General features: G+C 39.9%; 1 protein-coding gene and 62 non-coding genes across 63 annotated transcripts in view; 62 read left to right on the top strand and 1 right to left on the bottom strand.

The window, feature by feature from the left end:
* pla2r1 (phospholipase A2 receptor 1) overlaps window positions 1-24556 on the bottom strand; it is a 61903-nt gene that overhangs the window by 6755 nt on the left and 30592 nt on the right. Inside the window, exons 19-25 of the mRNA XM_086072206.1 lie at window positions 4252-4355; window positions 4029-4165; window positions 3116-3233; window positions 2459-2598; window positions 1513-1654; window positions 851-1086; window positions 67-241 (exon numbers count right to left, since the gene is read on the bottom strand). Coding sequence (XP_085928332.1) covers window positions 67-241; window positions 851-1086; window positions 1513-1654; window positions 2459-2598; window positions 3116-3233; window positions 4029-4165; window positions 4252-4355 — 1052 coding nt within the window. The remainder of the gene's footprint in view (window positions 1-66; window positions 242-850; window positions 1087-1512; window positions 1655-2458; window positions 2599-3115; window positions 3234-4028; window positions 4166-4251; window positions 4356-24556) is intronic.
* Window positions 5134-5206, top strand: trnaf-gaa (transfer RNA phenylalanine (anticodon GAA)). Its single transcript has one exon. It is a non-coding gene; the product is annotated as a tRNA-Phe (tRNA).
* Window positions 5448-5520, top strand: trnaf-gaa (transfer RNA phenylalanine (anticodon GAA)). The gene has a single exon. It is a non-coding gene; the product is annotated as a tRNA-Phe (tRNA).
* On the top strand, window positions 5762-5834 carry trnaf-gaa (transfer RNA phenylalanine (anticodon GAA)). Its single transcript has one exon. It is a non-coding gene; the product is annotated as a tRNA-Phe (tRNA).
* trnaf-gaa (transfer RNA phenylalanine (anticodon GAA)) lies at window positions 6074-6146 on the top strand. Its single transcript has one exon. It is a non-coding gene; the product is annotated as a tRNA-Phe (tRNA).
* trnaf-gaa (transfer RNA phenylalanine (anticodon GAA)) lies at window positions 6395-6467 on the top strand. Its single transcript has one exon. It is a non-coding gene; the product is annotated as a tRNA-Phe (tRNA).
* Window positions 6709-6781, top strand: trnaf-gaa (transfer RNA phenylalanine (anticodon GAA)). The gene has a single exon. It is a non-coding gene; the product is annotated as a tRNA-Phe (tRNA).
* trnaf-gaa (transfer RNA phenylalanine (anticodon GAA)) lies at window positions 7023-7095 on the top strand. The gene has a single exon. It is a non-coding gene; the product is annotated as a tRNA-Phe (tRNA).
* trnaf-gaa (transfer RNA phenylalanine (anticodon GAA)) lies at window positions 7335-7407 on the top strand. Its single transcript has one exon. It is a non-coding gene; the product is annotated as a tRNA-Phe (tRNA).
* trnaf-gaa (transfer RNA phenylalanine (anticodon GAA)) lies at window positions 7656-7728 on the top strand. The gene has a single exon. It is a non-coding gene; the product is annotated as a tRNA-Phe (tRNA).
* trnaf-gaa (transfer RNA phenylalanine (anticodon GAA)) lies at window positions 7970-8042 on the top strand. Its single transcript has one exon. It is a non-coding gene; the product is annotated as a tRNA-Phe (tRNA).
* trnaf-gaa (transfer RNA phenylalanine (anticodon GAA)) lies at window positions 8284-8356 on the top strand. Its single transcript has one exon. It is a non-coding gene; the product is annotated as a tRNA-Phe (tRNA).
* On the top strand, window positions 8598-8670 carry trnaf-gaa (transfer RNA phenylalanine (anticodon GAA)). The gene has a single exon. It is a non-coding gene; the product is annotated as a tRNA-Phe (tRNA).
* On the top strand, window positions 8910-8982 carry trnaf-gaa (transfer RNA phenylalanine (anticodon GAA)). Its single transcript has one exon. It is a non-coding gene; the product is annotated as a tRNA-Phe (tRNA).
* trnaf-gaa (transfer RNA phenylalanine (anticodon GAA)) lies at window positions 9231-9303 on the top strand. Its single transcript has one exon. It is a non-coding gene; the product is annotated as a tRNA-Phe (tRNA).
* trnaf-gaa (transfer RNA phenylalanine (anticodon GAA)) lies at window positions 9552-9624 on the top strand. The gene has a single exon. It is a non-coding gene; the product is annotated as a tRNA-Phe (tRNA).
* Window positions 9863-9935, top strand: trnaf-gaa (transfer RNA phenylalanine (anticodon GAA)). The gene has a single exon. It is a non-coding gene; the product is annotated as a tRNA-Phe (tRNA).
* Window positions 10177-10249, top strand: trnaf-gaa (transfer RNA phenylalanine (anticodon GAA)). Its single transcript has one exon. It is a non-coding gene; the product is annotated as a tRNA-Phe (tRNA).
* trnaf-gaa (transfer RNA phenylalanine (anticodon GAA)) lies at window positions 10491-10563 on the top strand. Its single transcript has one exon. It is a non-coding gene; the product is annotated as a tRNA-Phe (tRNA).
* Window positions 10805-10877, top strand: trnaf-gaa (transfer RNA phenylalanine (anticodon GAA)). Its single transcript has one exon. It is a non-coding gene; the product is annotated as a tRNA-Phe (tRNA).
* Window positions 11117-11189, top strand: trnaf-gaa (transfer RNA phenylalanine (anticodon GAA)). The gene has a single exon. It is a non-coding gene; the product is annotated as a tRNA-Phe (tRNA).
* Window positions 11438-11510, top strand: trnaf-gaa (transfer RNA phenylalanine (anticodon GAA)). The gene has a single exon. It is a non-coding gene; the product is annotated as a tRNA-Phe (tRNA).
* trnaf-gaa (transfer RNA phenylalanine (anticodon GAA)) lies at window positions 11759-11831 on the top strand. The gene has a single exon. It is a non-coding gene; the product is annotated as a tRNA-Phe (tRNA).
* trnaf-gaa (transfer RNA phenylalanine (anticodon GAA)) lies at window positions 12070-12142 on the top strand. Its single transcript has one exon. It is a non-coding gene; the product is annotated as a tRNA-Phe (tRNA).
* Window positions 12391-12463, top strand: trnaf-gaa (transfer RNA phenylalanine (anticodon GAA)). The gene has a single exon. It is a non-coding gene; the product is annotated as a tRNA-Phe (tRNA).
* trnaf-gaa (transfer RNA phenylalanine (anticodon GAA)) lies at window positions 12705-12777 on the top strand. The gene has a single exon. It is a non-coding gene; the product is annotated as a tRNA-Phe (tRNA).
* trnaf-gaa (transfer RNA phenylalanine (anticodon GAA)) lies at window positions 13019-13091 on the top strand. Its single transcript has one exon. It is a non-coding gene; the product is annotated as a tRNA-Phe (tRNA).
* Window positions 13333-13405, top strand: trnaf-gaa (transfer RNA phenylalanine (anticodon GAA)). Its single transcript has one exon. It is a non-coding gene; the product is annotated as a tRNA-Phe (tRNA).
* Window positions 13645-13717, top strand: trnaf-gaa (transfer RNA phenylalanine (anticodon GAA)). The gene has a single exon. It is a non-coding gene; the product is annotated as a tRNA-Phe (tRNA).
* Window positions 13966-14038, top strand: trnaf-gaa (transfer RNA phenylalanine (anticodon GAA)). Its single transcript has one exon. It is a non-coding gene; the product is annotated as a tRNA-Phe (tRNA).
* trnaf-gaa (transfer RNA phenylalanine (anticodon GAA)) lies at window positions 14287-14359 on the top strand. Its single transcript has one exon. It is a non-coding gene; the product is annotated as a tRNA-Phe (tRNA).
* On the top strand, window positions 14598-14670 carry trnaf-gaa (transfer RNA phenylalanine (anticodon GAA)). Its single transcript has one exon. It is a non-coding gene; the product is annotated as a tRNA-Phe (tRNA).
* trnaf-gaa (transfer RNA phenylalanine (anticodon GAA)) lies at window positions 14919-14991 on the top strand. The gene has a single exon. It is a non-coding gene; the product is annotated as a tRNA-Phe (tRNA).
* Window positions 15231-15303, top strand: trnaf-gaa (transfer RNA phenylalanine (anticodon GAA)). The gene has a single exon. It is a non-coding gene; the product is annotated as a tRNA-Phe (tRNA).
* trnaf-gaa (transfer RNA phenylalanine (anticodon GAA)) lies at window positions 15542-15614 on the top strand. The gene has a single exon. It is a non-coding gene; the product is annotated as a tRNA-Phe (tRNA).
* Window positions 15863-15935, top strand: trnaf-gaa (transfer RNA phenylalanine (anticodon GAA)). Its single transcript has one exon. It is a non-coding gene; the product is annotated as a tRNA-Phe (tRNA).
* Window positions 16176-16248, top strand: trnaf-gaa (transfer RNA phenylalanine (anticodon GAA)). Its single transcript has one exon. It is a non-coding gene; the product is annotated as a tRNA-Phe (tRNA).
* Window positions 16490-16562, top strand: trnaf-gaa (transfer RNA phenylalanine (anticodon GAA)). The gene has a single exon. It is a non-coding gene; the product is annotated as a tRNA-Phe (tRNA).
* Window positions 16804-16876, top strand: trnaf-gaa (transfer RNA phenylalanine (anticodon GAA)). The gene has a single exon. It is a non-coding gene; the product is annotated as a tRNA-Phe (tRNA).
* trnaf-gaa (transfer RNA phenylalanine (anticodon GAA)) lies at window positions 17116-17188 on the top strand. Its single transcript has one exon. It is a non-coding gene; the product is annotated as a tRNA-Phe (tRNA).
* On the top strand, window positions 17437-17509 carry trnaf-gaa (transfer RNA phenylalanine (anticodon GAA)). Its single transcript has one exon. It is a non-coding gene; the product is annotated as a tRNA-Phe (tRNA).
* On the top strand, window positions 17758-17830 carry trnaf-gaa (transfer RNA phenylalanine (anticodon GAA)). The gene has a single exon. It is a non-coding gene; the product is annotated as a tRNA-Phe (tRNA).
* Window positions 18069-18141, top strand: trnaf-gaa (transfer RNA phenylalanine (anticodon GAA)). Its single transcript has one exon. It is a non-coding gene; the product is annotated as a tRNA-Phe (tRNA).
* On the top strand, window positions 18390-18462 carry trnaf-gaa (transfer RNA phenylalanine (anticodon GAA)). The gene has a single exon. It is a non-coding gene; the product is annotated as a tRNA-Phe (tRNA).
* On the top strand, window positions 18702-18774 carry trnaf-gaa (transfer RNA phenylalanine (anticodon GAA)). Its single transcript has one exon. It is a non-coding gene; the product is annotated as a tRNA-Phe (tRNA).
* On the top strand, window positions 19013-19085 carry trnaf-gaa (transfer RNA phenylalanine (anticodon GAA)). The gene has a single exon. It is a non-coding gene; the product is annotated as a tRNA-Phe (tRNA).
* Window positions 19334-19406, top strand: trnaf-gaa (transfer RNA phenylalanine (anticodon GAA)). The gene has a single exon. It is a non-coding gene; the product is annotated as a tRNA-Phe (tRNA).
* On the top strand, window positions 19686-19758 carry trnaf-gaa (transfer RNA phenylalanine (anticodon GAA)). The gene has a single exon. It is a non-coding gene; the product is annotated as a tRNA-Phe (tRNA).
* Window positions 20000-20072, top strand: trnaf-gaa (transfer RNA phenylalanine (anticodon GAA)). The gene has a single exon. It is a non-coding gene; the product is annotated as a tRNA-Phe (tRNA).
* Window positions 20314-20386, top strand: trnaf-gaa (transfer RNA phenylalanine (anticodon GAA)). Its single transcript has one exon. It is a non-coding gene; the product is annotated as a tRNA-Phe (tRNA).
* Window positions 20626-20698, top strand: trnaf-gaa (transfer RNA phenylalanine (anticodon GAA)). The gene has a single exon. It is a non-coding gene; the product is annotated as a tRNA-Phe (tRNA).
* Window positions 20947-21019, top strand: trnaf-gaa (transfer RNA phenylalanine (anticodon GAA)). Its single transcript has one exon. It is a non-coding gene; the product is annotated as a tRNA-Phe (tRNA).
* Window positions 21268-21340, top strand: trnaf-gaa (transfer RNA phenylalanine (anticodon GAA)). Its single transcript has one exon. It is a non-coding gene; the product is annotated as a tRNA-Phe (tRNA).
* trnaf-gaa (transfer RNA phenylalanine (anticodon GAA)) lies at window positions 21579-21651 on the top strand. The gene has a single exon. It is a non-coding gene; the product is annotated as a tRNA-Phe (tRNA).
* Window positions 21900-21972, top strand: trnaf-gaa (transfer RNA phenylalanine (anticodon GAA)). The gene has a single exon. It is a non-coding gene; the product is annotated as a tRNA-Phe (tRNA).
* trnaf-gaa (transfer RNA phenylalanine (anticodon GAA)) lies at window positions 22212-22284 on the top strand. The gene has a single exon. It is a non-coding gene; the product is annotated as a tRNA-Phe (tRNA).
* On the top strand, window positions 22523-22595 carry trnaf-gaa (transfer RNA phenylalanine (anticodon GAA)). Its single transcript has one exon. It is a non-coding gene; the product is annotated as a tRNA-Phe (tRNA).
* On the top strand, window positions 22844-22916 carry trnaf-gaa (transfer RNA phenylalanine (anticodon GAA)). The gene has a single exon. It is a non-coding gene; the product is annotated as a tRNA-Phe (tRNA).
* On the top strand, window positions 23155-23227 carry trnaf-gaa (transfer RNA phenylalanine (anticodon GAA)). The gene has a single exon. It is a non-coding gene; the product is annotated as a tRNA-Phe (tRNA).
* On the top strand, window positions 23469-23541 carry trnaf-gaa (transfer RNA phenylalanine (anticodon GAA)). Its single transcript has one exon. It is a non-coding gene; the product is annotated as a tRNA-Phe (tRNA).
* On the top strand, window positions 23783-23855 carry trnaf-gaa (transfer RNA phenylalanine (anticodon GAA)). The gene has a single exon. It is a non-coding gene; the product is annotated as a tRNA-Phe (tRNA).
* trnaf-gaa (transfer RNA phenylalanine (anticodon GAA)) lies at window positions 24097-24169 on the top strand. Its single transcript has one exon. It is a non-coding gene; the product is annotated as a tRNA-Phe (tRNA).
* Window positions 24409-24481, top strand: trnaf-gaa (transfer RNA phenylalanine (anticodon GAA)). The gene has a single exon. It is a non-coding gene; the product is annotated as a tRNA-Phe (tRNA).

Here is a 24556-nt window from a genome sequence, read left to right as displayed (position 1 = left end):
CACACATTAAAAGCAGCAAAGACCTGCAATCATATCTGAAGCCATGCTTATGTGTTTATATTTTACTTGGTGGAGGAATGTGACACAAGGCTCCTGATAGAAGAGTTTCACAGTCAGCTCGCCGCCAACCCCCATTCACGTCCATGTACACACACTCTCCGGTCTCAAAGTCATCTTCAGCCGAGTCCCAGTGTGTGTACACAGTATCGCTGCCATCTGACCACTGATAGTTGATGCCACTCTGTAAAGGAACATGATTATGCCACATTCAGTCAGGATGAGGCGGCACTCGTGGATGCAACATCGCAATGGAGCCTGATGACTACACACAAAATGTTAGCTACCTATTTACTACCTAAATTTGCTGTACAGTCATTTTTGTCAAAACTGTTGGCAACAAAAGTGAGTAGACCCCTACTTGAAAGTGACAATATATTGTGTGGCCACCATTATTTTACAGAAGTGACATCAAGTTCACAAAGCTTCACAGGTTGCCACAATGTTTTTTTTTAAGTGTCAAATTAGGTGTAGAAAAGAGAGATCTCTTTTATAGCTAAATAACATAGCACAAGGGTCATATTCTGTCTAGAGTGTGCACCCACTGTGGAGATGGACCACATACCACAGCATGAATACATTCCAGGTGACATTCTATTGGAATTTCAAAGAGTCTTTTCCCAGTTTTTATTACATAACAACATTTTAAAAAAAACACAACTATTGACAATTGACCCATAACTTGCAGGTTTGCAACCCTAAATAAATAAATAAATAAATATTCATTGCGTGTGTGAGCAAGTAGTAGGATGCTTATTAATTTATATTTGGCATGTTATAAGAGGTCACTTACATCTTGACTGTACAGTCCAATCCAGTGCGGGACTCCCAATCTATTGACAAGGACCGTAAGAAAAGCTTGGTGGTAGGCATCGGTGATGCTCACAAGGTCCGAATCACTGTCTATGCACATATGCATGGCGTCATACCAGCTCATGTTGCCTGAAACCACTTTGTAACTCCGACTTTTGTACTCAATGCTGTCGGGGAGAGGGTGGCGAGAAGAGTGGGTGGGGGGTTTGGATGTATCTAAAACAAGAAAAGGGAACACTAATAATTGGTCTATAGTACTATTACTTACCATCCGTATAGAGTAAAACATACGGTATACTCACCAGACAAAAAAAAAAAAAGTATGCTTTTTCCAGATTCATGTGGCCTTTCAGTCAAATTTGATCACCATAATTTTAAAGACTTAGTGACTGATATTCTTCTTGTATAGGACCTCATTCAAATGCAAAGACCCTAAAGTTGAGGCCACCTTGATTTACGAGTGTGACTGAAATTAATGATATTTCAATCCATTTCAATCCATTTCAATGGGGAAATTAAACTTGTAAGGCAAGGAACCACTGTATTCCATACTCATGTTAGGGTATTCTATTTAATCAGTTAAATGATCATATTTAAGTACAAAATATTAATAGAACTGGTTTAAAAAAAATGGACTCTTACCTTGAGGTTTTTGGCAAACAAAGCCATAGCCATCCTCACTGCACTTTTCATCGTACCACTTTCCTGTCAGGTGGACATTGTGGTTGTTGGACAGCACGGTGCACAGAGGTTCATCAGCGAAGCCAGCGAGCGACTCATCCTCCTGGAGATACATCACAATATACATATCGGTTGACATATGCACATTGATTATATATGACCTTTGACCCCCACCTACAAAGGTTAGGATACCATTCAGTACAATGACAGTAACTTGCTAATTTCCGTAAGATTTGGTGTTTTGAATTCTCACTATGTTAGCATCTGGCAGACATTCATTAGACAAAATCTGTTTGGTTGTACTTTATAGTCTTTAAATATCGAATGTTTAATTCTGTTTTGTTGCATACTACTTGTATGTAAAAGCAGAAGTTGTTTAAAGATTTATAATTACCATAACATCAATTCTAATTTATGTAAGTCTGTCTATGGCTTCTCGTATTGCCTTAAGCTATAGGAGACTTTTGATTGAATCAAATAATTCGGTTAGTTAGTTTTATAGTAAACTTCAACTGGGAATGACAAAGAAAGCACACTCTGCCTCTGTATTTACGTGTAGCTACCTGCAGTGCAAGCAAGACAGATTTCATTTGCTCAAATAGATTTTCTCTCTTTTCTTGACAGTGAGAAAATCAGAGCAGGCACTCAGGAATACTTTAAAACATGTGTTTTAATACGGTTGAAGTATTTTGACAACTTTAAGACGGTACAAAATAGTGATATATGGTTTCCACTTATAACATGTTTTCACCTAAAAGGAACAATTATCCCTTAATAAATAGGGGTTCACTGTATTAATTTAACAATATATTTGTATTAAAGTCAATAAAATGAAATAGTCAAATTCAGTGACGGACATTATTATATTTAGTAATGTAGGACATGCGCTGTCTTCGCAGGAGCTTACACCGAGGTAGCTCTTTGGTTCAACAGGAGACCAGTTGGTATAGATGACTGGTCTCCCGTTTGTCCATTTCATGGTGTCTTGATTCCACAGGCCAATCCACACGCCTACAGAGATTCCTTGAAGCAGCATGGTGACGTATGCTGCATGAAAAAGAGACGTGACAATGACATCAAAGAAGAAGCAATACACTAAAAATAGATATATTTTGGACAAGCTCAATTAGTTTGTCTCATTATATTTAAGATTTCGGTCACATTTTTTTTTTCACATTTTGATTTGATTCAGATTGAAAGGAGTACTTTTGCATCAGTCAAAAATGTATATTTACACAAAGTAAAAATACTATTTATTTAAGATCATTGACCATTTTTTTCAGAATTTTTCCCCACTTTTTTAAATGCATTACCATACATAAACATAGATTTTGACTTGATAAAGTAAGAAATTGTATTGACTTTTCTCAAGTTAAATTTAGTTATGTTACCAAAATGTTTTTAAGAAGTATATTATTATATAGTGCAGTTTTTTGTCAAAATACATGTAGCAACCATTTGTTGTTGTTGTTTTTTCGAGTTTAGCCTGGAAAGGATTATTGGCATTACCATTCATTTCAATGGGAAAAGGTGATTTGTATTCAACCAAGTAAACTTTAGATACCTTGTTCAATCTCATCTTCTATAGCCACGAGTGAGCCTTGGAATGAGGAGCAGATGGACCGGGCGTCGTTCCAGCTCTTTCCCTCCCTTGGAGTGTCAGGGAGGTGAAGCAGGAGACACTACACATGCACACAAAGGGAAATGTCTCATTTGCATGCAGTTGCCTTAAAGAGATGGAGAAGAAAAGGCCACAAGGAAAGATTTCCACTTGATTACAATTAATTCAGAAGACAATTCATGCAGAACCTGCTGCTCCATTATTTTTTCTATATTAACAACTGCACAATTTGAGTATTGAATGAGAAGCATTAATGAAATTTGGAGAGAAAATGTACATTGTTAGTTGAATTATTTACACTTGGAAAACAACTATATTGTTACTGGTCAAGTTGACTTGTCAATAGTGTTGTTCCGATACCGTTTTTTTGGCCCCCGATACATATTCCGATACCCAGTTTTGCAGTATCGGCCGATGCCGATACTTTACCGATACCTAGTTTGTTTGTTTTTTTTTCAACATGAATAAAGCTGCCCTGCCATTGGTTAAGAGCATTCAAGAGCCAATAGGATATGTTAACTTTGCATGCAGTGAACACATCGCACATCAGTGAATGCCGTGCACAAGCAAGACACAAGATGCTGCATCCAAAGTCCTATATTAGCGATGGAAATAATGGTATCAGCATGTTACTTGTTCGTACTTGCCAATGCCGATACCGCTGTTTTTATGCAGTATTGGGGCCTCTCCCGATACCGGTATCGGAATAACACTACTTGCCAAGTCAACAAGCTCAAGTCGAGTCCTTTGAAAACCAGGTCAAAGTCAAGTCAGGTCTTTAGGTTTTAGCCAAGCCTCAAGTCCGAAAACGGGCGACTTAAGTCTGATTTTTGAGTCCCCCACCTCTGTTGTATACCTTATGTCCAAAGTACAGCCATTTTTCTGGACACCCTCCAATGTAATGTGGCTCCCTCGGAGTCTCCACTACAGAAACGGTCTTTCTCTTACAAACATATCCGTAAAGATTGCTGCATTTGTTGGCCGACCACTTCCCTGCATTGCACAAGAACACAATCAACACACTCATAGTTGTACATGTTACACTAGTGCACATGTGTCACTGGCAGCTGCGTGATTACCTGTTGATGAGGACATGGTGACACACAGCCCATTTTTTTTAACATTGTGGCCATCATTCCCTTGTGCCCAGTTGTGAAAGTCCACCTCCGTCTTGTCACTCCACCTGCCAACACAACAAAAACTTTAACGCAATGTTTGAAGCCAATATTTGAAGTGCTTCATGTAATCGCATTACATGGAAACCCTTAATATCCAGCTCAAGGTCCATGTACTAGTACGGTTTTGTAAGACAATTCAGCCAGTGCACTATAACAACTGTATCTTAGGGTTAGCAGTGGCATATGCAAATTTTGCTGTGTGAAGGCCCGCTCATGATTGGTGGACTGTTTCCGCAGACGTCTTAGAGGAGTTTGATTCCTGTGTCTTGTCTGCATATGCAAATTTGGCAGGTTGTGGGCTGGTTTCACGCTTGTTCCTGTCCTCGGCTTCCATGAGCGTCAGTTTTGAGTGTAGCATTTTTTTATCTTATCTTTTTTGTGCGCAAGTTTTTTTTTTTTTAGGAAGACAATTCAGCTCACTAGTACATTGACTTTATCCTTTATACTTTAACAAAGAACATGTCTAGGAGCTGAAAAAGCTCTGTTGGGAGAGCATTAGACTGAAAATCTAAAGGTCCCTGTTTTGAGCGCGGGTTTCGGCAGTTAAAAGCAGTGGTTTCACATGAAGCCTTAGTTCTGTGCGAAGTCATTTAGACCCTTGTTCCAGTTTGTTTAATGTCTATATAGTAGTAAGCTCTTCTTCCTAAATAGGAAGACATTTCAGATTACTGGTAAACTGACTTGATACTTTAACAAAGTATTATCTGAAATTAACTCATACATAATTTGTATGAGTTCCAGGCGTTGGTTGAGTGAGCCGCTCAGAACCAAAAGTCCTCAAAAGCCGAAATAGCTCAGTTGGGAGAGCGTTAGACTGAAGATCTAAAGGTCCCTGGTTCGATCCCGGGTTTCGGCACATCAGAGCAGTGGTTTCACGCATAGCCTTAGTTCTTTGCGAACCCATTTTGACATTTGTTTTATGTAGTTTAATGTCCATATAGAAGTAAGCACTTTTTCCTAAATAGGAAGACATTTCAGCTTACTGATAAACTGACTTTATACTTTAACAAAGTATTATCTGAAATCAACTCATACATAATTTGTATGAGTTCCAGGCGTTGGTTGAGTGAGCCGCTCAGAACCAAACATCCATAGAAGCTGTAATAGCTCAGTTGGGAGAGCGTTAGACTGAAGATCTAAAGGTCCCTGGTTCGATCCCGGGTTTCGGCACATTAGATCAGTGGTTTCATATGAAGCCTTAGTTCTATGCGAACCCATTTTGATATTTGTTTTATGTAGTTTAATGTCCATATAGAAGTAAGCACTTTTTCCAAAATAGGAAGACATTTAAGATTACTGGTAAACTGACTTTATACTTTAACAAAGTATTATCTGAAATCAACTCATACATAATTTGTATGAGTTCCAGGCGTTAGTTGAGTGAGCCGCTCAGAACCTTACATCCTCAGAAGCCGAAATAGCTCAGTTGGGAGAGCGTTAGACTGAAGATCTAAAGGTCCCTGGTTCGATCCCGGGTTTCGGCACATCAGAGCAGTGGTTTCACGCATAGCCTTAGTTCTTTGCGAACCCATTTTGACATTTGTTTTATGTAGTTTAATGTCCATATAGAAGTAAACACTTTTTCCTAAATAGGAAGACATTTTAGCTTACTGATAAACTGACTTTATACTTTAACAAAGTATTATCTGTAATCAACTCATACATAATTTTCCTGTTCCAGCCGTTCGTTGAGTGAGCCGCTCAGAACCAAAAACCCTCAGAAGCCGAAATAGCTCAGTTGGGAGAGCGTTAGACTGAAGATCTAAAGGTCCCTGGTTCGCTCCCGGGTTTCGTCACATCAGAGCAGTGGTTTCACGCAAAGCCTTAGTTCTATGCGAAGTCATTTAGACCCTTGTTCCAGTTTGTTTAATGTCTATATCGTAGTAAGCTCTTCTTCCTCAATAGAAAGACACTTCAGCTCACTAGTACACTGACTTCGTCCTTGATACTTTAACAAAGTATTATCTGAAATCAACTCATACATAATTTGTATGAGTTCCAGGCGTTGGTTGAGTGAGCCGCTCAGAACCAAACATCCTCAGAAGCCGAAATAGCTCAGTTGGGAGAGTGTTAGACTGAAGATCTAAAGGTCCCTGGTTCGATCCCGGGTTTCGGCACATCAGAGCAGTGGTTTCACGCATAGCCTTAGTTCTTTGCGAACCCATTTTGACATTTGTTTTATGTAGTTTAATGTCCATATAGAAGTAAGCACTTTTTCCTAAATAGGAAGACATTTCAGCTTACTGATAAACTGACTTTATACTTTAACAAAGTATTATCTGAAATCAACTCATACATAATTTGTATGAGTTCCAGGCGTTGGTTGAGTGAGCCGCTCAGAACCAAACATCCATAGAAGCTGTAATAGCTCAGTTGGGAGAGCGTTAGACTGAAGATCTAAAGGTCCCTGGTTCGATCCCGGGTTTCGGCACATTAGATCAGTGGTTTCATATGAAGCCTTAGTTCTATGCGAACCCATTTTGATATTTGTTTTATGTAGTTTAATGTCCATATAGAAGTAAGCACTTTTTCCAAAATAGGAAGACATTTAAGATTACTGGTAAACTGACTTTATACTTTAACAAAGTATTATCTGAAATCAACTCATACATAATTTGTATGAGTTCCAGGCGTTAGTTGAGTGAGCCGCTCAGAACCTTACATCCTCAGAAGCCGAAATAGCTCAGTTGGGAGAGCGTTAGACTGAAGATCTAAAGGTCCCTGGTTCGATCCCGGGTTTCGGCACATCAGAGCAGTGGTTTCACGCATAGCCTTAGTTCTTTGCGAACCCATTTTGACATTTGTTTTATGTAGTTTAATGTCCATATAGAAGTAAACACTTTTTCCTAAATAGGAAGACATTTTAGCTTACTGATAAACTGACTTTATACTTTAACAAAGTATTATCTGTAATCAACTCATACATAATTTTCCTGTTCCAGCCGTTCGTTGAGTGAGCCGCTCAGAACCAAAAACCCTCAGAAGCCGAAATAGCTCAGTTGGGAGAGCGTTAGACTGAAGATCTAAAGGTCCCTGGTTCGCTCCCGGGTTTCGTCACATCAGAGCAGTGGTTTCACGCAAAGCCTTAGTTCTATGCGAAGTCATTTAGACCCTTGTTCCAGTTTGTTTAATGTCTATATCGTAGTAAGCTCTTCTTCCTCAATAGAAAGACACTTCAGCTCACTAGTACACTGACTTCGTCCTTGATACTTTAACAAAGTATTATCTGAAATCAACTCATACATAATTTGTATGAGTTCCAGGCGTTGGTTGAGTGAGCCGCTCAGAACCAAACATCCTCAGAAGCCGAAATAGCTCAGTTGGGAGAGTGTTAGACTGAAGATCTAAAGGTCCCTGGTTCGATCCCGGGTTTCGGCACATCAGATCAGTGGTTTCATATGAAGCCTTAGTTCTATGCGAACCCATTTTGATATTTGTTTTATGTAGTTTAATGTCCATATAGAAGTAAGCACTTTTTCCAAAATAGGAAGACATTTCAGATTACTGGTAAACTGACTTTATACTTTAACAAAGTATTATCTGAAATCAACTCATACATAATTTGTATGAGTTCCAGCCGTTCGTTGAGTGAGCCGCTCAGAACCAAAAATCCTCAGAAGCCGAAATAGCTCAGTTGGGAGAGCGTTAGACTGAAGATCTAATGGTCCCAGGTTCGATCCCGGGTTTCGGCACAACAGAGCAGTGGTTTCACGCAAAGCCTTAGTTCTATGTGAAGTCATTTAGACCCTTGTTCCAGTTTGTTTAATGTCTATATAGTAGTAAGCTCTTCTTCCTAAATAGGAAGACATTTCAGATTACTGGTAAACTGACTTTATACTTTAACAAAGTATTATCTGAAATCAACTCATACATAATTTGTATGAGTTCTAGGCGTTGGTTGAGTGAGCCGCTCAGAACCAAACATCCTCAGAAGCCGAAATAGCTCAGTTGGGAGAGCGTTAGACTGAAGATCTGAAGGTCCCTGGTTCGATCCCGGGTTTCGGCACATCAGAGCAGTGGTTTCACGCATAGCCTTAGTTCTTTGCGAACCCATTTTGACATTTGTTTTATGTAGTTTAATGTCCATATAGAAGTAAGCACTTTTTCCTAAATAGGAAGACATTTCAGCTTAATGATAAACTGACTTTATACTTTAACAAAGTATTATCTGAAATCAACTCATACATAATTTGTATGAGTTCTAGGCGTTGGTTGAGTGAGCCGCTCAGAACCAAAAATCCTCAGAAGCCGAAATAGCTCAGTTGGGAGAGCGTTAGACTGAAGATCTAAAGGGCCCAGGTTCGATCCCGGGTTTCGGCACATCAGAGCAGTGGTTTCACGCATAGCCTTAGTTCTTTGCGAACTCATTTTGACATTTGTTTTATGTAGTTTAATGTCCATATAGAAGTAAGCACTTTTTCCTAAATAGGAAGACATTTCAGCTTACTGATAAACTGACTTTATACTTTAACAAAGTATTATCTGTAATCAACTCATACATAATTTTCCTGTTCCAGCCGTTCGTTGAGTGAGCCGCTCAGAACCAAAAACCCTCAGAAGCCGAAATAGCTCAGTTGGGAGAGCGTTAGACTGAAGATCTAAAGGTCCCTGGTTCGATCCCGGGTTTCGGCAGATCAGAGCAGTGGTTTCACGCAAAGCCTTAGTTCTATGCGAAGTCATTTAGACCCTTGTTCCAGTTTGATTAATGTCTATATAGTAGTAAGCTCTTCTTCCTCAATAGAAAGACACTTCAGCTCACGAGTCCACTGACTTTGTCCTTGATACTTTAACAAAGTATTATCTGAAATCAACTCATACATAATTTGTATGAGTTCTAGGCATTGGTTGAGTGAGCCGCTCAGAACCCAAAATCCTCAAAAGCCGAAATAGCTCACTTGGGAGAGCGTTAGACTGAAGATCTAAAGGTCCCTGGTTCGATCCCGGGTTTCGGCAGATCAGAGCAGTGGTATCACGCAAAGCCTTAGTTCTATGCGAAGTCATTTAGACCCTTGTTCCAGTTTGATTAATGTCTATATAGTAGTAAGCTCTTCTTCCTCAATAGAAAGACACTTCAGCTCACTAGTACACTGACTTCGTCCTTGATACTTCAAGAAAGTATTATCTGAAATCAACTCATACATAATTTGTATGAGTTAAAGGCGTTGGTTGAGTGAGCCGCTCAGAACCAAACATCCTCAGAAGCCGAAATAGCTCAGTTGGGAGAGCGTTAGACTGAAGATCTAAAGGTCCCTGGTTCGATCCCGGGTTTCGGCACATCAGAGCAGTGGTTTCACATGAAGCCTTAGTTCTATGCGAACCCATTTTGACATTTGTTTTATGTAGTTTAATGTCCATATAGAAGTAAGCACTTTTCCTAAATAGGAAGACATTTCAGCTTACTGATAAACTGACTTTATACTTTAACAAAGTATTATCTGCAAACAACTCATACATAATTTTCCTGTTCCAGCCGTTCGTTGAGTGAGCCGCTCAGAACCAAAAACCCTCAGAAGCCGAAATAGCTCAGTTGGGAGAGCGTTAGACTGAAGATCTAAAGGTCCCTGGTTCAATCCCGGGTTTCGGCACATCAGAGCAGTGGTTTCACGCATAGCCTTAGTTCTTTGCGAACCCATTTTGACATTTGTTTTATGTAGTTTAATGTCCATATAGAAGTAAGCACTTTTTCCTAAATAGGAAGACATTTCAGCTTACTGATAAACTGACTTTATACTTTAACAAAGTATTATCTGAAATCAACTCATACATAATTTGTATGAGTTCTAGGCGTTGGTTGAGTGAGCCGCTCAGAACCAAAAATCCTCAGAAGCCGAAATAGCTCAGTTGGGAGAGCGTTAGACTGAAGATCTAAAGGTCCCTGGTTCGATCCCGGGTTTCGGCACATCAGAGCAGTGGTTTCACGCATAGCCTTAGTTCTTTGCGAACCCATTTTGACATTTGTTTTATGTAGTTTAATGTCCATATAGAAGTAAGCACTTTTTCCTAAATAGGAAGACATTTCAGCTTACTGATAAACTGACTTTATACTTTAACAAAGTATTATCTGAAATCAACTCATACATAATTTGTATGAGTTCTAGGCGTTGGTTGAGTGAGCCGCTCAGAACCAAAAATCCTCAGAAGCCGAAATAGCTCAGTTGGGAGAGCGTTAGACTGAAGATCTAAAGGTCCCTGGTTTGATCCCGGGTTTCGGCACATCAGATCAGTGGTTTCATATGAAGCCTTAGTTCTATGCGAACCCATTTTGATATTTGTTTTATGTAGTTTAATGTCCATATAGAAGTAAGCACTTTTTCCAAAATAGGAAGACATTTCAGATTACTGGTAAACTGACTTTATACTTTAACAAAGTATTATCTGAAATCAACTCATACATAATTTGTATGAGTTCCAGGCGTTAGTTGAGTGAGCCGCTCAGAACCTTACATCCTCAGAAGCCGAAATAGCTCAGTTGGGAGAGCGTTAGACTGAAGATCTAAAGGTCCCTGGTTTGATCCCGGGTTTCGGCACATCAGAGCAGTGGTTTCACGCATAGCCTTAGTTCTTTGCGAACCCATTTTGACATTTGTTTTATGTAGTTTAATGTCCATATAGAAGTAAACACTTTTTCCTAAATAGGAAGACATTTTAGCTTACTGATAAACTGACTTTATACTTTAACAAAGTATTATCTGTAATCAACTCATACATAATTTTCCTGTTCCAGCCGTTCGTTGAGTGAGCCGCTCAGAACCAAAAACCCTCAGAAGCCGAAATAGCTCAGTTGGGAGAGCGTTAGACTGAAGATCTAAAGGTCCCTGGTTCGATCCCGGGTTTCGGCACATCAGACCAGTGGTTTCACGCAAATCCTTAGTTCTATGCGAAGTCATTTAGACCCTTGTTCCAGTTTGTTTAATGTCTATATAGTAGTAAGCTCTTCTTCCTCAATAGAAAGACACTTCAGCTCATGAGTCCACTGACTTTGTCCTTGATACTTTAACAAAGTATTATCTGAAATCAACTCATACATAATTTGTATGAGTTCTAGGCATTGGTTGAGTGAGCCGCTCAGAACCAAAAATCCTCAGATGCAGAAATAGCTCATTTGGGAGAGCGTTAGACTGAAGATCTAAAGGTCCCTGGTTCGATCCCGGGTTTCGGCAGATCAGAGCAGTGGTTTCACGCAAAGCCTTAGTTCTATGCGAAGTCATTTAGACCCTTGTTCCAGTTTGTTTAATGTCTATATAGTAGTAAGCTCTTCTTCCTCAATAGAAAGACACTTCAGCTCACTAGTACACTGACTTTGTCCTTGATACTTCAAGAAAGTATTATCTGAAATCAACTCATACATAATTTGTATGAGTTAAAGGCGTTGGTTGAGTGAGCCGCTCAGAACCAAACATCCTCAGAAGCCGAAATAGCTCAGTTGGGAGAGCGTTAGACTGAAGATCTAAAGGTCCCTGGTTCGATCCCGGGTTTCGGCACATCAGAGCAGTGGTTTCACATGAAGCCTTAGTTCTATGCAAACCCATTTTGACATTTGTTTTATGTAGTTTAATGTCCATATAGAAGTAAGCACTTTTCCTAAATAGGAAGACATTTCAGCTTACTGATAAACTGACTTTATACTTTAACAAAGTATTATCTGTAATCAACTCATACATAATTTTCCTGTTCCAGCCGTTCGTTGAGTGAGCCGCTCAGAACCAAAGACCCTCAGAAGCCGAAATAGCTCAGTTGGGAGAGCGTTAGACTGAAGATCTAAAGGTCCCAGGTTCGATCCCGGGTTTCGGCAGATCAGACCAGTGGTTTCACGCAAAGCCTTAGTTCTATGCGAAGTCATTTAGACCCTTGTTCCAGTTTGTTTAATGTCTATATAGTAGTAAGCTCTTCTTCCTCAATAGAAAGACACTTCAGCTCACTAGTACACTGACTTTGTCCTTGATACTTTAACAAAGTATTATCTGAAATTAACTCATACATAATTTGTATGAGTTCCAGGCGTTGGTTGAGTGAGCCGCTCAGAACCAAAAGTCCTCAAAAGCCGAAATAGCTCAGTTAGGAGAGCGTTAGACTGAAGATCTAAAGGTCCCTGGTTCGATCCCGGGTTTCGGCACATCAGAGCAGTGGTTTCACGCATAGCCTTAGTTCTTTGCGAACCCATTTTGACATTTGTTTTATGTAGTTTAATGTCCATATAGAAGTAAGCACTTTTTCCTAAATAGGAAGACATTTCAGCTTACTGATAAACTGACTTTATACTTTAACAAAGTATTATCTGAAATCAACTCATACATAATTTGTATGAGTTCTAGGCGTTGGTTGAGTGAGCCGCTCAGAACCAAAAATCCTCAGAAGCCGAAATAGCTCAGTTGGGAGAGCGTTAGACTGAAGATCTAAAGGTCCCTGGTTCGATCCCGGGTTTCGGCACATCAGAGCAGTGGTTTCACGCATAGCCTTAGTTCTTTGCGAACCCATTTTGACATTTGTTTTATGTAGTTTAATGTCCATATAGAAGTAAGCACTTTTTCCTAAATAGGAAGACATTTCAGCTTACTGATAAACTGACTTTATACTTTAACAAAGTATTATCTGAAATCAACTCATACATAATTTGTATGAGTTCTAGGCGTTGGTTGAGTGAGCCGCTCAGAACCAAAAATCCTCAGAAGCCGAAATAGCTCAGTTGGGAGAGCGTTAGACTGAAGATCTAAAGGTCCCTGGTTTGATCCCGGGTTTCGGCACATCAGATCAGTGGTTTCATATGAAGCCTTAGTTCTATGCGAACCCATTTTGATATTTGTTTTATGTAGTTTAATGTCCATATAGAAGTAAGCACTTTTTCCAAAATAGGAAGACATTTCAGATTACTGGTAAACTGACTTTATACTTTAACAAAGTATTATCTGAAATCAACTCATACATAATTTGTATGAGTTCCAGGCGTTAGTTGAGTGAGCCGCTCAGAACCTTACATCCTCAGAAGCCGAAATAGCTCAGTTGGGAGAGCGTTAGACTGAAGATCTAAAGGTCCCTGGTTCGATCCCGGGTTTCGGCACATCAGAGCAGTGGTTTCACGCATAGCCTTAGTTCTTTGCGAACCCATTTTGACATTTGTTTTATGTAGTTTAATGTCCATATAGAAGTAAACACTTTTTCCTAAATAGGAAGACATTTTAGCTTACTGATAAACTGACTTTATACTTTAACAAAGTATTATCTGTGATCAACTCATACATAATTTTCCTGTTCCAGCCGTTCGTTGAGTGAGCCGCTCAGAACCAAAAACCCTCAGAAGCCGAAATAGCTCAGTTGGGAGAGCGTTAGACTGAAGATCTAAAGGTCCCTGGTTCGATCCCGGGTTTCGGCACATCAGACCAGTGGTTTCACGCAAATCCTTAGTTCTATGCGAAGTCATTTAGACCCTTGTTCCAGTTTGTTTAATGTCTATATAGTAGTAAGCTCTTCTTCCTCAATAGAAAGACACTTCAGCTCATGAGTCCACTGACTTTGTCCTTGATACTTTAACAAAGTATTATCTGAAATCAACTCATACATAATTTGTATGAGTTCTAGGCATTGGTTGAGTGAGCCGCTCAGAACCAAAAATCCTCAGATGCAGAAATAGCTCATTTGGGAGAGCGTTAGACTGAAGATCTAAAGGTCCCTGGTTCGATCCCGGGTTTCGGCAGATCAGAGCAGTGGTTTCACGCAAAGCCTTAGTTCTATGCGAAGTCATTTAGACCCTTGTTCCAGTTTGTTTAATGTCTATATAGTAGTAAGCTCTTCTTCCTCAATAGAAAGACACTTCAGCTCACTAGTACACTGACTTTGTCCTTGATACTTCAAGAAAGTATTATCTGAAATCAACTCATACATAATTTGTATGAGTTAAAGGCGTTGGTTGAGTGAGCCGCTCAGAACCAAACATCCTCAGAAGCCGAAATAGCTCAGTTGGGAGAGCGTTAGACTGAAGATCTAAAGGTCCCTGGTTCGATCCCGGGTTTCGGCACATCAGAGCAGTGGTTTCACATGAAGCCTTAGTTCTATGCAAACCCATTTTGACATTTGTTTTATGTAGTTTAATGTCCATATAGAAGTAAGCACTTTTCCTAAATAGGAAGACATTTCAGCTTACTGATAAACTGACTTTATACTTTAACAAAGTATTATCTGTAATCAACTCATACATAATTTTCCTGTTCCAGCCGTTCGTTGAGTGAGCCGCTCAGAACCAAAGACCCTCAGAAGCCGAAATAGCTCAGTTGGGAGAGCGTTAGACTGAAGATCTAAAGGTCCCAGGTTCGATCCCGGGTTTCGGCAGATCAGACCAGTGGTTTCACGCAAAGCCTTAGTTCTATGCGAAGTCATTTAGACCCTTGTTCCAGTTTGTTTAATGTCTATATAGTAGTAAGCTCTTCTTCCTCAATAGAAAGACACTTCAGCTCACTAGTACACTGACTTTGTCCTTGATACTTTAACAAAGTATTATCTGAAATTAACTCATACATAATTTGTATGAGTTCCAGGCGTTGGTTGAGTGAGCCGCTCAGAACCAAAAGTCCTCAAAAGCCGAAATAGCTCAGTTAGGAGAGCGTTAGACTGAAGATCTAAAGGTCCCTGGTTCGATCCCGGGTTTCGGCACATCAGAGCAGTGGTTTCACGCATAGCCTTAGTTCTTTGCGAACCCATTTTGACATTTGTTTTATGTAGTTTAATGTCCATATAGAAGTAAGCACTTTTTCCTAAATAGGAAGACATTTCAGCTTACTGATAAACTGACTTTATACTTTAACAAAGTATTATCTGTAATCAACTCATACATAATTTTCCTGTTCCAGCCGTTCGTTGAGTGAGCCGCTCAGAACCAAAAATCCTCAGAAGCCGAAATAGCTCAGTTGGGAGAGCGTTAGACTGAAGATCTAAAGGTCCCTGGTTCGATCCCGGGTTTCGGCACATCAGAGCAGTGGTTTCACATGAAGCCTTAGTTCTTTGCGAACCCATTTTGACATTTGTTTTATGTAGTTTAATGTCCATATAGAAGTAAGCACTTTTCCTAAATAGGAAGACATTTCAGCTTACTGATAAACTGACTTTATACTTTAACAAAGTATTATCTGTAATCAACTCATACATAATTTTCCTGTTCCAGCCGTTCGTTGAGTGAGCCGCTCAGAACCAAAGACCCTCAGAAGCCGAAATAGCTCAGTTGGGAGCGCGTTAGACTGAAGATCTAAAGGTCCCAGGTTCGATCCCGGGTTTCGGCAGATCAGACCAGTGGTTTCACGCAAAGCCTTAGTTCTATGCGAAGTCATTTAGACCCTTGTTCCAGTTTGTTTAATGTCTATATAGTAGTAAGCTCTTCTTCCTCAATAGAAAGACACTTCAGCTCACTAGTACACTGACTTTGTCCTTGATACTTCAAGAAAGTATTATCTGAAATCAACTCATACATAATTTGTATGAGTTAAAGGCGTTGGTTGAGTGAGCCGCTCAGAACCAAACATCCTCAGAAGCCGAAATAGCTCAGTTGGGAGAGCGTTAGACTGAAGATCTAAAGGTCCCTGGTTCGATCCCGGGTTTCGGCACATCAGAGCAGTGGTTTCACATGAAGCCTTAGTTCTATGCGAACCCATTTTGACATTTGTTTTATGTAATTTAATGTCCATATAGAAGTAAGCACTTTTCCTAAATAGGAAGACATTTCAGCTTACTGATAAACTGACTTTATACTTTAACAAAGTATTATCTGAAATCAACTCATACATAATTTGTATGAGTTCTAGGCGTTGGTTGAGTGAGCCGCTCAGAACCAAAAATCCTCAGAAGCCGAAATAGCTCAGTTGGGAGAGCGTTAGACTGAAGATCTAAAGGTCCCTGGTTCGATCCCGGGTTTCGGCACATCAGAGCAGTGGTTTCACGCATAGCCTTAGTTCTTTACGAACCCATTTTGACATTTGTTTTATGTAGTTTAATGTCCATATAGAAGTAAGCACTTTTTCCTAAATAGGAAGACATTTCAGCTTACTGATAAACTGACTTTATACTTTAACAAAGTATTATCTGAAATCAACTCATACATAATTTGTATGAGTTCTAGGCGTTGGTTGAGTGAGCCGCTCAGAACCAAAAATCCTCAGAAGCCGAAATAGCTCAGTTGGGAGAGCGTTAGACTGAAGATCTAAAGGTCCCTGGTTTGATCCCGGGTTTCGGCACATCAGATCAGTGGTTTCATATGAAGCCTTAGTTCTATGCGAACCCATTTTGATATTTGTTTTATGTAGTTTAATGTCCATATAGAAGTAAGCACTTTTTCCAAAATAGGAAGACATTTCAGATTACTGGTAAACTGACTTTATACTTTAACAAAGTATTATCTGAAATCAACTCATACATAATTTGTATGAGTTCCAGGCGTTAGTTGAGTGAGCCGCTCAGAACCTTACATCCTCAGAAGCCGAAATACCTCAGTTGGGAGAGCGTTAGACTGAAGATCTAAAGGTCCCTGGTTCGATCCCGGGTTTCGGCACATCAGAGCAGTGGTTTCACGCATAGCCTTAGTTCTTTGCGAACCCATTTTGACATTTGTTTTATGTAGTTTAATGTCCATATAGAAGTAAACACTTTTTCCTAAATAGGAAGACATTTTAGCTTACTGATAAACTGACTTTATACTTTAACAAAGTAATATCTGTAATCAACTCATACATAATTTTCCTGTTCCAGCCGTTCGTTGAGTGAGCCGCTCTGAACCAAAAACCCTCAGAAGCCGAAATAGCTCAGTTGGGAGAGCGTTAGACTGAAGATCTAAAGGTCCCTGGTTCGATCCCGGGTTTCGGCACATCAGACCAGTGGTTTCACGCAAATCCTTAGTTCTATGCGAAGTCATTTAGACCCTTGTTCCAGTTTGTTTAATGTCTATATAGTAGTAAGCTCTTCTTCCTCAATAGAAAGACACTTCAGCTCATGAGTCCACTGACTTTGTCCTTGATACTTTAACAAAGTATTATCTGAAATCAACTCATACATAAATTGTATGAGTTCTAGGCATTGGTTGAGTGAGCCGCTCAGAACCAAAAATCCTCAGATGCAGAAATAGCTCATTTGGGAGAGCGTTAGACTGAAGATCTAAAGGTCCCTGGTTCGATCCCGGGTTTCGGCAGATCAGAGCAGTGGTTTCACGCAAAGCCTTAGTTCTATGCGAAGTCATTTAGACCCTTGTTCCAGTTTGTTTAATGTCTATATAGTAGTAAGCTCTTCTTCCTCAATAGAAAGACACTTCAGCTCACTAGTACACTGACTTTGTCCTTGATACTTCAAGAAAGTATTATCTGAAATCAACTCATACATAATTTGTATGAGTTAAAGGCGTTGGTTGAGTGAGCCGCTCAGAACCAAACATCCTCAGAAGCCGAAATAGCTCAGTTGGGAGAGCGTTAGACTGAAGATCTAAAGGTCCCTGGTTCGATCCCGGGTTTCGGCACATCAGAGCAGTGGTTTCACATGAAGCCTTAGTTCTATGCAAACCCATTTTGACATTTGTTTTATGTAGTTTAATGTCCATATAGAAGTAAGCACTTTTCCTAAATAGGAAGACATTTCAGCTTACTGATAAACTGACTTTATACTTTAACAAAGTATTATCTGTAATCAACTCATACATAATTTTCCTGTTCCAGCCGTTCGTTGAGTGAGCCGCTCAGAACCAAAGACCCTCAGAAGCCGAAATAGCTCAGTTGGGAGAGCGTTAGACTGAAGATCTAAAGGTCCCAGGTTCGATCCCGGGTTTCGGCAGATCAGACCAGTGGTTTCACGCAAAGCCTTAGTTCTATGCGAAGTCATTTAGACCCTTGTTCCAGTTTGTTTAATGTCTATATAGTAGTAAGCTCTTCTTCCTCAATAGAAAGACACTTCAGCTCACTAGTACACTGACTTTGTCCTTGATACTTTAACAAAGTATTATCTGAAATTAACTCATACATAATTTGTATGAGTTCCAGGCGTTGGTTGAGTGAGCCGCTCAGAACCAAAAGTCCTCAAAAGCCGAAATAGCTCAGTTAGGAGAGCGTTAGACTGAAGATCTTAAGGTCCCTGGTTTGATCCCGGGTTTCGGCACATCAGAGCAGTGGTTTCACGCATAGCCTTAGTTCTTTGCGAACCCATTTTGACATTTGTTTTATGTAGTTTAATGTCCATATAGAAGTAAGCACTTTTTCCTAAATAGGAAGACATTTCAGCTTACTGATAAACTGACTTTATACTTTAACAAAGTATTATCTGTAATCAACTCATACATAATTTTCCTGTTCCAGCCGTTCGTTGAGTGAGCCGCTCAGAACCAAAAATCCTCAGAAGCCGAAATAGCTCAGTTGGGAGAGCGTTAGACTGAAGATCTAAAGGTCCCTGGTTCGATCCCGGGTTTCGGCACATCAGAGCAGTGGTTTCACATGAAGCCTTAGTTCTTTGCGAACCTATTTTGACATTTGTTTTATGTAGTTTAATGTCCATATAGAAGTAAGCACTTTTCCTAAATAGGAAGACATTTCAGCTTACTGATAAACTGACTTTATACTTTAACAAAGTATTATCTGTAATCAACTCATACATAATTTTCCTGTTCCAGCCGTTCGTTGAGTGAGACGCTCAGAACCAAAGACCCTCAGAAGCCGAAATAGCTCAGTTGGGAGCGCGTTAGACTGAAGATCTAAAGGTCCCAGGTTCGATCCCGGGTTTCGGCAGATCAGACCAGTGGTTTCACGCAAAGCCTTAGTTCTATGCGAAGTCATTTAGACCCTTGTTCCAGTTTGTTTAATGTCTATATAGTAGTAAGCTCTTCTTCCTCAATAGAAAGACACTTCAGCTCACTAGTACACTGACTTTGTCCTTGATACTTCAAGAAAGTATTATCTGAAATCAACTCATACATAATTTGTATGAGTTAAAGGCGTTGGTTGAGTGAGCCGCTCAGAACCAAACATCCTCAGAAGCCGAAATAGCTCAGTTGGGAGAGCGTTAGACTGAAGATCTAAAGGTCCCTGGTTCGATCCCGGGTTTCGGCACATCAGAGCAGTGGTTTCACGCATAGCCTTAGTTCTTTACGAACCCATTTTGACATCAGAGCAGTGGTTTCACATGAAGCCGTAGTTCTATGCGAACCCATTTTGACATTTGTTTTATGTAATTTAATGTCCATATTTCCTAAATAGGAAGACATTTCAGCTTACTGATAAACTGACTTTATACTTTAACAAAGTATTATCTGAAATCAACTCATACATAATTTGTATGAGTTCTAGGCGTTGGTTGAGTGAGCCGCTCAGAACCAAAAATCCTCAGAAGCCGAAATAGCTCAGTTGGGAGAGCGTTAGACTGAAGATCTAAAGGTCCCTGGTTCGATCCCGGGTTTCGGCACATCAGAGCAGTGGTTTCACGCATAGCCTTAGTTCTTTACGAACCCATTTTGACATTTGTTTTATGTAGTTTAATGTCCATATAGAAGTAAGCACTTTTTCCTAAATAGGAAGACATTTCAGCTTACTGATAAACTGACTTTATACTTTAACAAAGTATTATCTGAAATCAACTCATACATAATTTGTATGAGTTCTAGGCGTTGGTTGAGTGAGCCGCTCAGAACCAAAAATCCTCAGAAGCCGAAATAGCTCAGTTGGGAGAGCGTTAGACTGAAGATCTAAAGGTCCCTGGTTTGATCCCGGGTTTCGGCACATCAGATCAGTGGTTTCATATGAAGCCTTAGTTCTATGCGAACCCATTTTGATATTTGTTTTATGTAGTTTAATGTCCATATAGAAGTAAGCACTTTTTCCAAAATAGGAAGACATTTCAGATTACTGGTAAACTGACTTTATACTTTAACAAAGTATTATCTGAAATCAACTCATACATAATTTGTATGAGTTCCAGGCGTTAGTTGAGTGAGCCGCTCAGAACCTTACATCCTCAGAAGCCGAAATAGCTCAGTTGGGAGAGCGTTAGACTGAAGATCTAAAGGTCCCTGGTTCGATCCCGGGTTTCGGCACATCAGAGCAGTGGTTTCACGCATAGCCTTAGTTCTTTGCGAACCCATTTTGACATTTGTTTTATGTAGTTTAATGTCCATATAGAAGTAAACACTTTTTCCTAAATAGGAAGACATTTTAGCTTACTGATAAACTGACTTTATACTTTAACAAAGTAATATCTGTAATCAACTCATACATAATTTTCCTGTTCCAGCCGTTCGTTGAGTGAGCCGCTCTGAACCAAAAACCCTCAGAAGCCGAAATAGCTCAGTTGGGAGAGCGTTAGACTGAAGATCTAAAGGTCCCTGGTTCGATCCCGGGTTTCGGCACATCAGACCAGTGGTTTCACGCAAATCCTTAGTTCTATGCGAAGTCATTTAGACCCTTGTTCCAGTTTGTTTAATGTCTATATAGTAGTAAGCTCTTCTTCCTCAATAGAAAGACACTTCAGCTCATGAGTCCACTGACTTTGTCCTTGATACTTTAACAAAGTATTATCTGAAATCAACTCATACATAAATTGTATGAGTTCTAGGCATTGGTTGAGTGAGCCGCTCAGAACCAAAAATCCTCAGATGCAGAAATAGCTCATTTGGGAGAGCGTTAGACTGAAGATCTAAAGGTCCCTGGTTCGATCCCGGGTTTCGGCAGATCAGAGCAGTGGTTTCACGCAAAGCCTTAGTTCTATGCGAAGTCATTTAGACCCTTGTTCCAGTTTGTTTAATGTCTATATAGTAGTAAGCTCTTCTTCCTCAATAGAAAGACACTTCAGCTCACTAGTACACTGACTTTGTCCTTGATACTTCAAGAAAGTATTATCTGAAATCAACTCATACATAATTTGTATGAGTTAAAGGCGTTGGTTGAGTGAGCCGCTCAGAACCAAACATCCTCAGAAGCCGAAATAGCTCAGTTGGGAGAGCGTTAGACTGAAGATCTAAAGGTCCCTGGTTCGATCCCGGGTTTCGGCACATCAGAGCAGTGGTTTCACATGAAGCCTTAGTTCTATGCAAACCCATTTTGACATTTGTTTTATGTAGTTTAATGTCCATATAGAAGTAAGCACTTTTCCTAAATAGGAAGACATTTCAGCTTACTGATAAACTGACTTTATACTTTAACAAAGTATTATCTGTAATCAACTCATACATAATTTTCCTGTTCCAGCCGTTCGTTGAGTGAGCCGCTCAGAACCAAAGACCCTCAGAAGCCGAAATAGCTCAGTTGGGAGAGCGTTAGACTGAAGATCTAAAGGTCCCAGGTTCGATCCCGGGTTTCGGCAGATCAGACCAGTGGTTTCACGCAAAGCCTTAGTTCTATGCGAAGTCATTTAGACCCTTGTTCCAGTTTGTTTAATGTCTATATAGTAGTAAGCTCTTCTTCCTCAATAGAAAGACACTTCAGCTCACTAGTACACTGACTTTGTCCTTGATACTTTAACAAAGTATTATCTGAAATTAACTCATACATAATTTGTATGAGTTCCAGGCGTTGGTTGAGTGAGCCGCTCAGAACCAAAAGTCCTCAAAAGCCGAAATAGCTCAGTTAGGAGAGCGTTAGACTGAAGATCTAAAGGTCCCTGGTTCGATCCCGGGTTTCGGCACATCAGAGCAGTGGTTTCACGCATAGCCTTAGTTCTTTGCGAACCCATTTTGACATTTGTTTTATGTAGTTTAATGTCCATATAGAAGTAAGCACTTTTTCCTAAATAGGAAGACATTTCAGCTTACTGATAAACTGACTTTATACTTTAACAAAGTATTATCTGTAATCAACTCATACATAATTTTCCTGTTCCAGCCGTTCGTTGAGTGAGCCGCTCAGAACCAAAAATCCTCAGAAGCCGAAATAGCTCAGTTGGGAGAGCGTTAGACTGAAGATCTAAAGGTCCCTGGTTCGATCCCGGGTTTCGGCACATCAGAGCAGTGGTTTCACATGAAGCCTTAGTTCTTTGCGAACCTATTTTGACATTTGTTTTATGTAGTTTAATGTCCATATAGAAGTAAGCACTTTTCCTAAATAGGAAGACATTTCAGCTTACTGATAAACTGACTTTATACTTTAACAAAGTATTATCTGTAATCAACTCATACATAATTTTCCTGTTCCAGCCGTTCGTTGAGTGAGCCGCTCAGAACCAAAGACCCTCAGAAGCCGAAATAGCTCAGTTGGGAGCGCGTTAGACTGAAGATCTAAAGGTCCCAGGTTCGATCCCGGGTTTCGGCAGATCAGACCAGTGGTTTCACGCAAAGCCTTAGTTCTATGCGAAGTCATTTAGACCCTTGTTCCAGTTTGTTTAATGTCTATATAGTAGTAAGCTCTTCTTCCTCAATAGAAAGACACTTCAGCTCACTAGTACACTGACTTTGTCCTTGATACTTCAAGAAAGTATTATCTGAAATCAACTCATACATAATTTGTATGAGTTAAAGGCGTTGGTTGAGTGAGCCGCTCAGAACCAAACATCCTCAGAAGCCGAAATAGCTCAGTTGGGAGAGCGTTAGACTGAAGATCTAAAGGTCCCTGGTTCGATCCCGGGTTTCGGCACATCAGAGCAGTGGTTTCACATGAAGCCGTAGTTCTATGCGAACCCATTTTGACATTTGTTTTATGTAATTTAATGTCCATATAGAAGTAAGCACTTTTCCTAAATAGGAAGACATTTCAGCTTACTGATAAACTGACTTTATACTTTAACAAAGTATTATCTGTAATCAACTCATACATAATTTTCCTGTTCCAGCCGTTGGTTGAGTGAGCCGCTCAGAACCAAAAATCCTCAAAAGCCGAAATAGCTCAGTTGGGAGAGCGTTAGACTGAAGATCTAAAGGTCCCTGGTTCAATCCCGGGTTTCGGCACATCAGAGCAGTGGTTTCACGCATAGCCTTAGTTCTTTGCGAACCCATTTTGACATTTGTTTTATGTAGTTTAATGTCCATATAGAAGTACGCACTTTTTCCTAAATAGGAAGACATTTCAGCTTACTGATAAACTGACTTTATACTTTAACAAAGTATTATCTGAAATCAACTCATACATAATTTGTATGAGTTCTAGGCGTTGGTTGAGTGAGCCGCTCAGAACCAAAAATCCTCAGAAGCCGAAATAGCTCAGTTGGGAGAGCGTTAGACTGAAGATCTAAAGGTCCCTGGTTCGATCCCGGGTTTCGGCACATCAGAGCAGTGGTTTCACGCATAGCCTTAGTTCTTTGCGAACCCATTTTGACATTTGTTTTATGTAGTTTAATGTCCATATAGAAGTAAGCACTTTTTCCTAAATAGGAAGACATTTCAGCTTACTGATAAACTGACTTTATACTTTAACAAAGTATTATCTGAAATCAACTCATACATAATTTGTATGAGTTCTAGGCGTTGGTTGAGTGAGCCGCTCAGAACCAAAAATCCTCAGAAGCCGAAATAGCTCAGTTGGGAGAGTGTTAGACTGAAGATCTAAAGGTCCCTGGTTTGATCCCGGGTTTCGGCACATCAGATCAGTGGTTTCATATGAAGCCTTAGTTCTATGCGAACCCATTTTGATATTTGTTTTATGTAGTTTAATGTCCATATAGAAGTAAGCACTTTTTCCAAAATAGGAAGACATTTCAGATTACTGGTAAACTGACTTTATACTTTAACAAAGTATTATCTGAAATCAACTCATACATAATTTGTATGAGTTCCAGGCGTTAGTTGAGTGAGCCGCTCAGAACCTTACATCCTCAGAAGCCGAAATAGCTCAGTTGGGAGAGCGTTAGACTGAAGATCTAAAGGTCCCTGGTTCGATCCCGGGTTTCGGCACATCAGAGCAGTGGTTTCACGCATAGCCTTAGTTCTTTGCGAACCCATTTTGACATTTGTTTTATGTAGTTTAATGTCCATATAGAAGTAAACACTTTTTCCTAAATAGGAAGACATTTTAGCTTACTGATAAACTGACTTTATACTTTAACAAAGTATTATCTGTAATCAACTCATACATAATTTTCCTGTTCCAGCCGTTTCTTGAGTGAGCCGCTCAGAACCAAAAACCCTCAGAAGCCGAAATAGCTCAGTTGGGAGAGCGTTAGACTGAAGATCTAAAGGTCCCTGGTTAGATCCCGGGTTTCGGCACATCAGACCAGTGGTTTCACGCAAATCCTTAGTTCTATGCGAAGTCATTTAGACCCTTGTTCCAGTTTGTTTAAT

The sequence above is a fragment of the Leptonotus elevatus genome, chromosome 3 (assembly GCF_054856555.1).
Source record: "Leptonotus elevatus isolate MCC_2025b chromosome 3, RoL_Lele_1.0, whole genome shotgun sequence".
In the NCBI taxonomy this organism is placed as follows: domain Eukaryota; kingdom Metazoa; phylum Chordata; class Actinopteri; order Syngnathiformes; family Syngnathidae; genus Leptonotus; species Leptonotus elevatus.
Note: the sequence above shows the minus strand (reverse complement) of the source record. Positions and strands in the feature narration are given on the sequence as shown.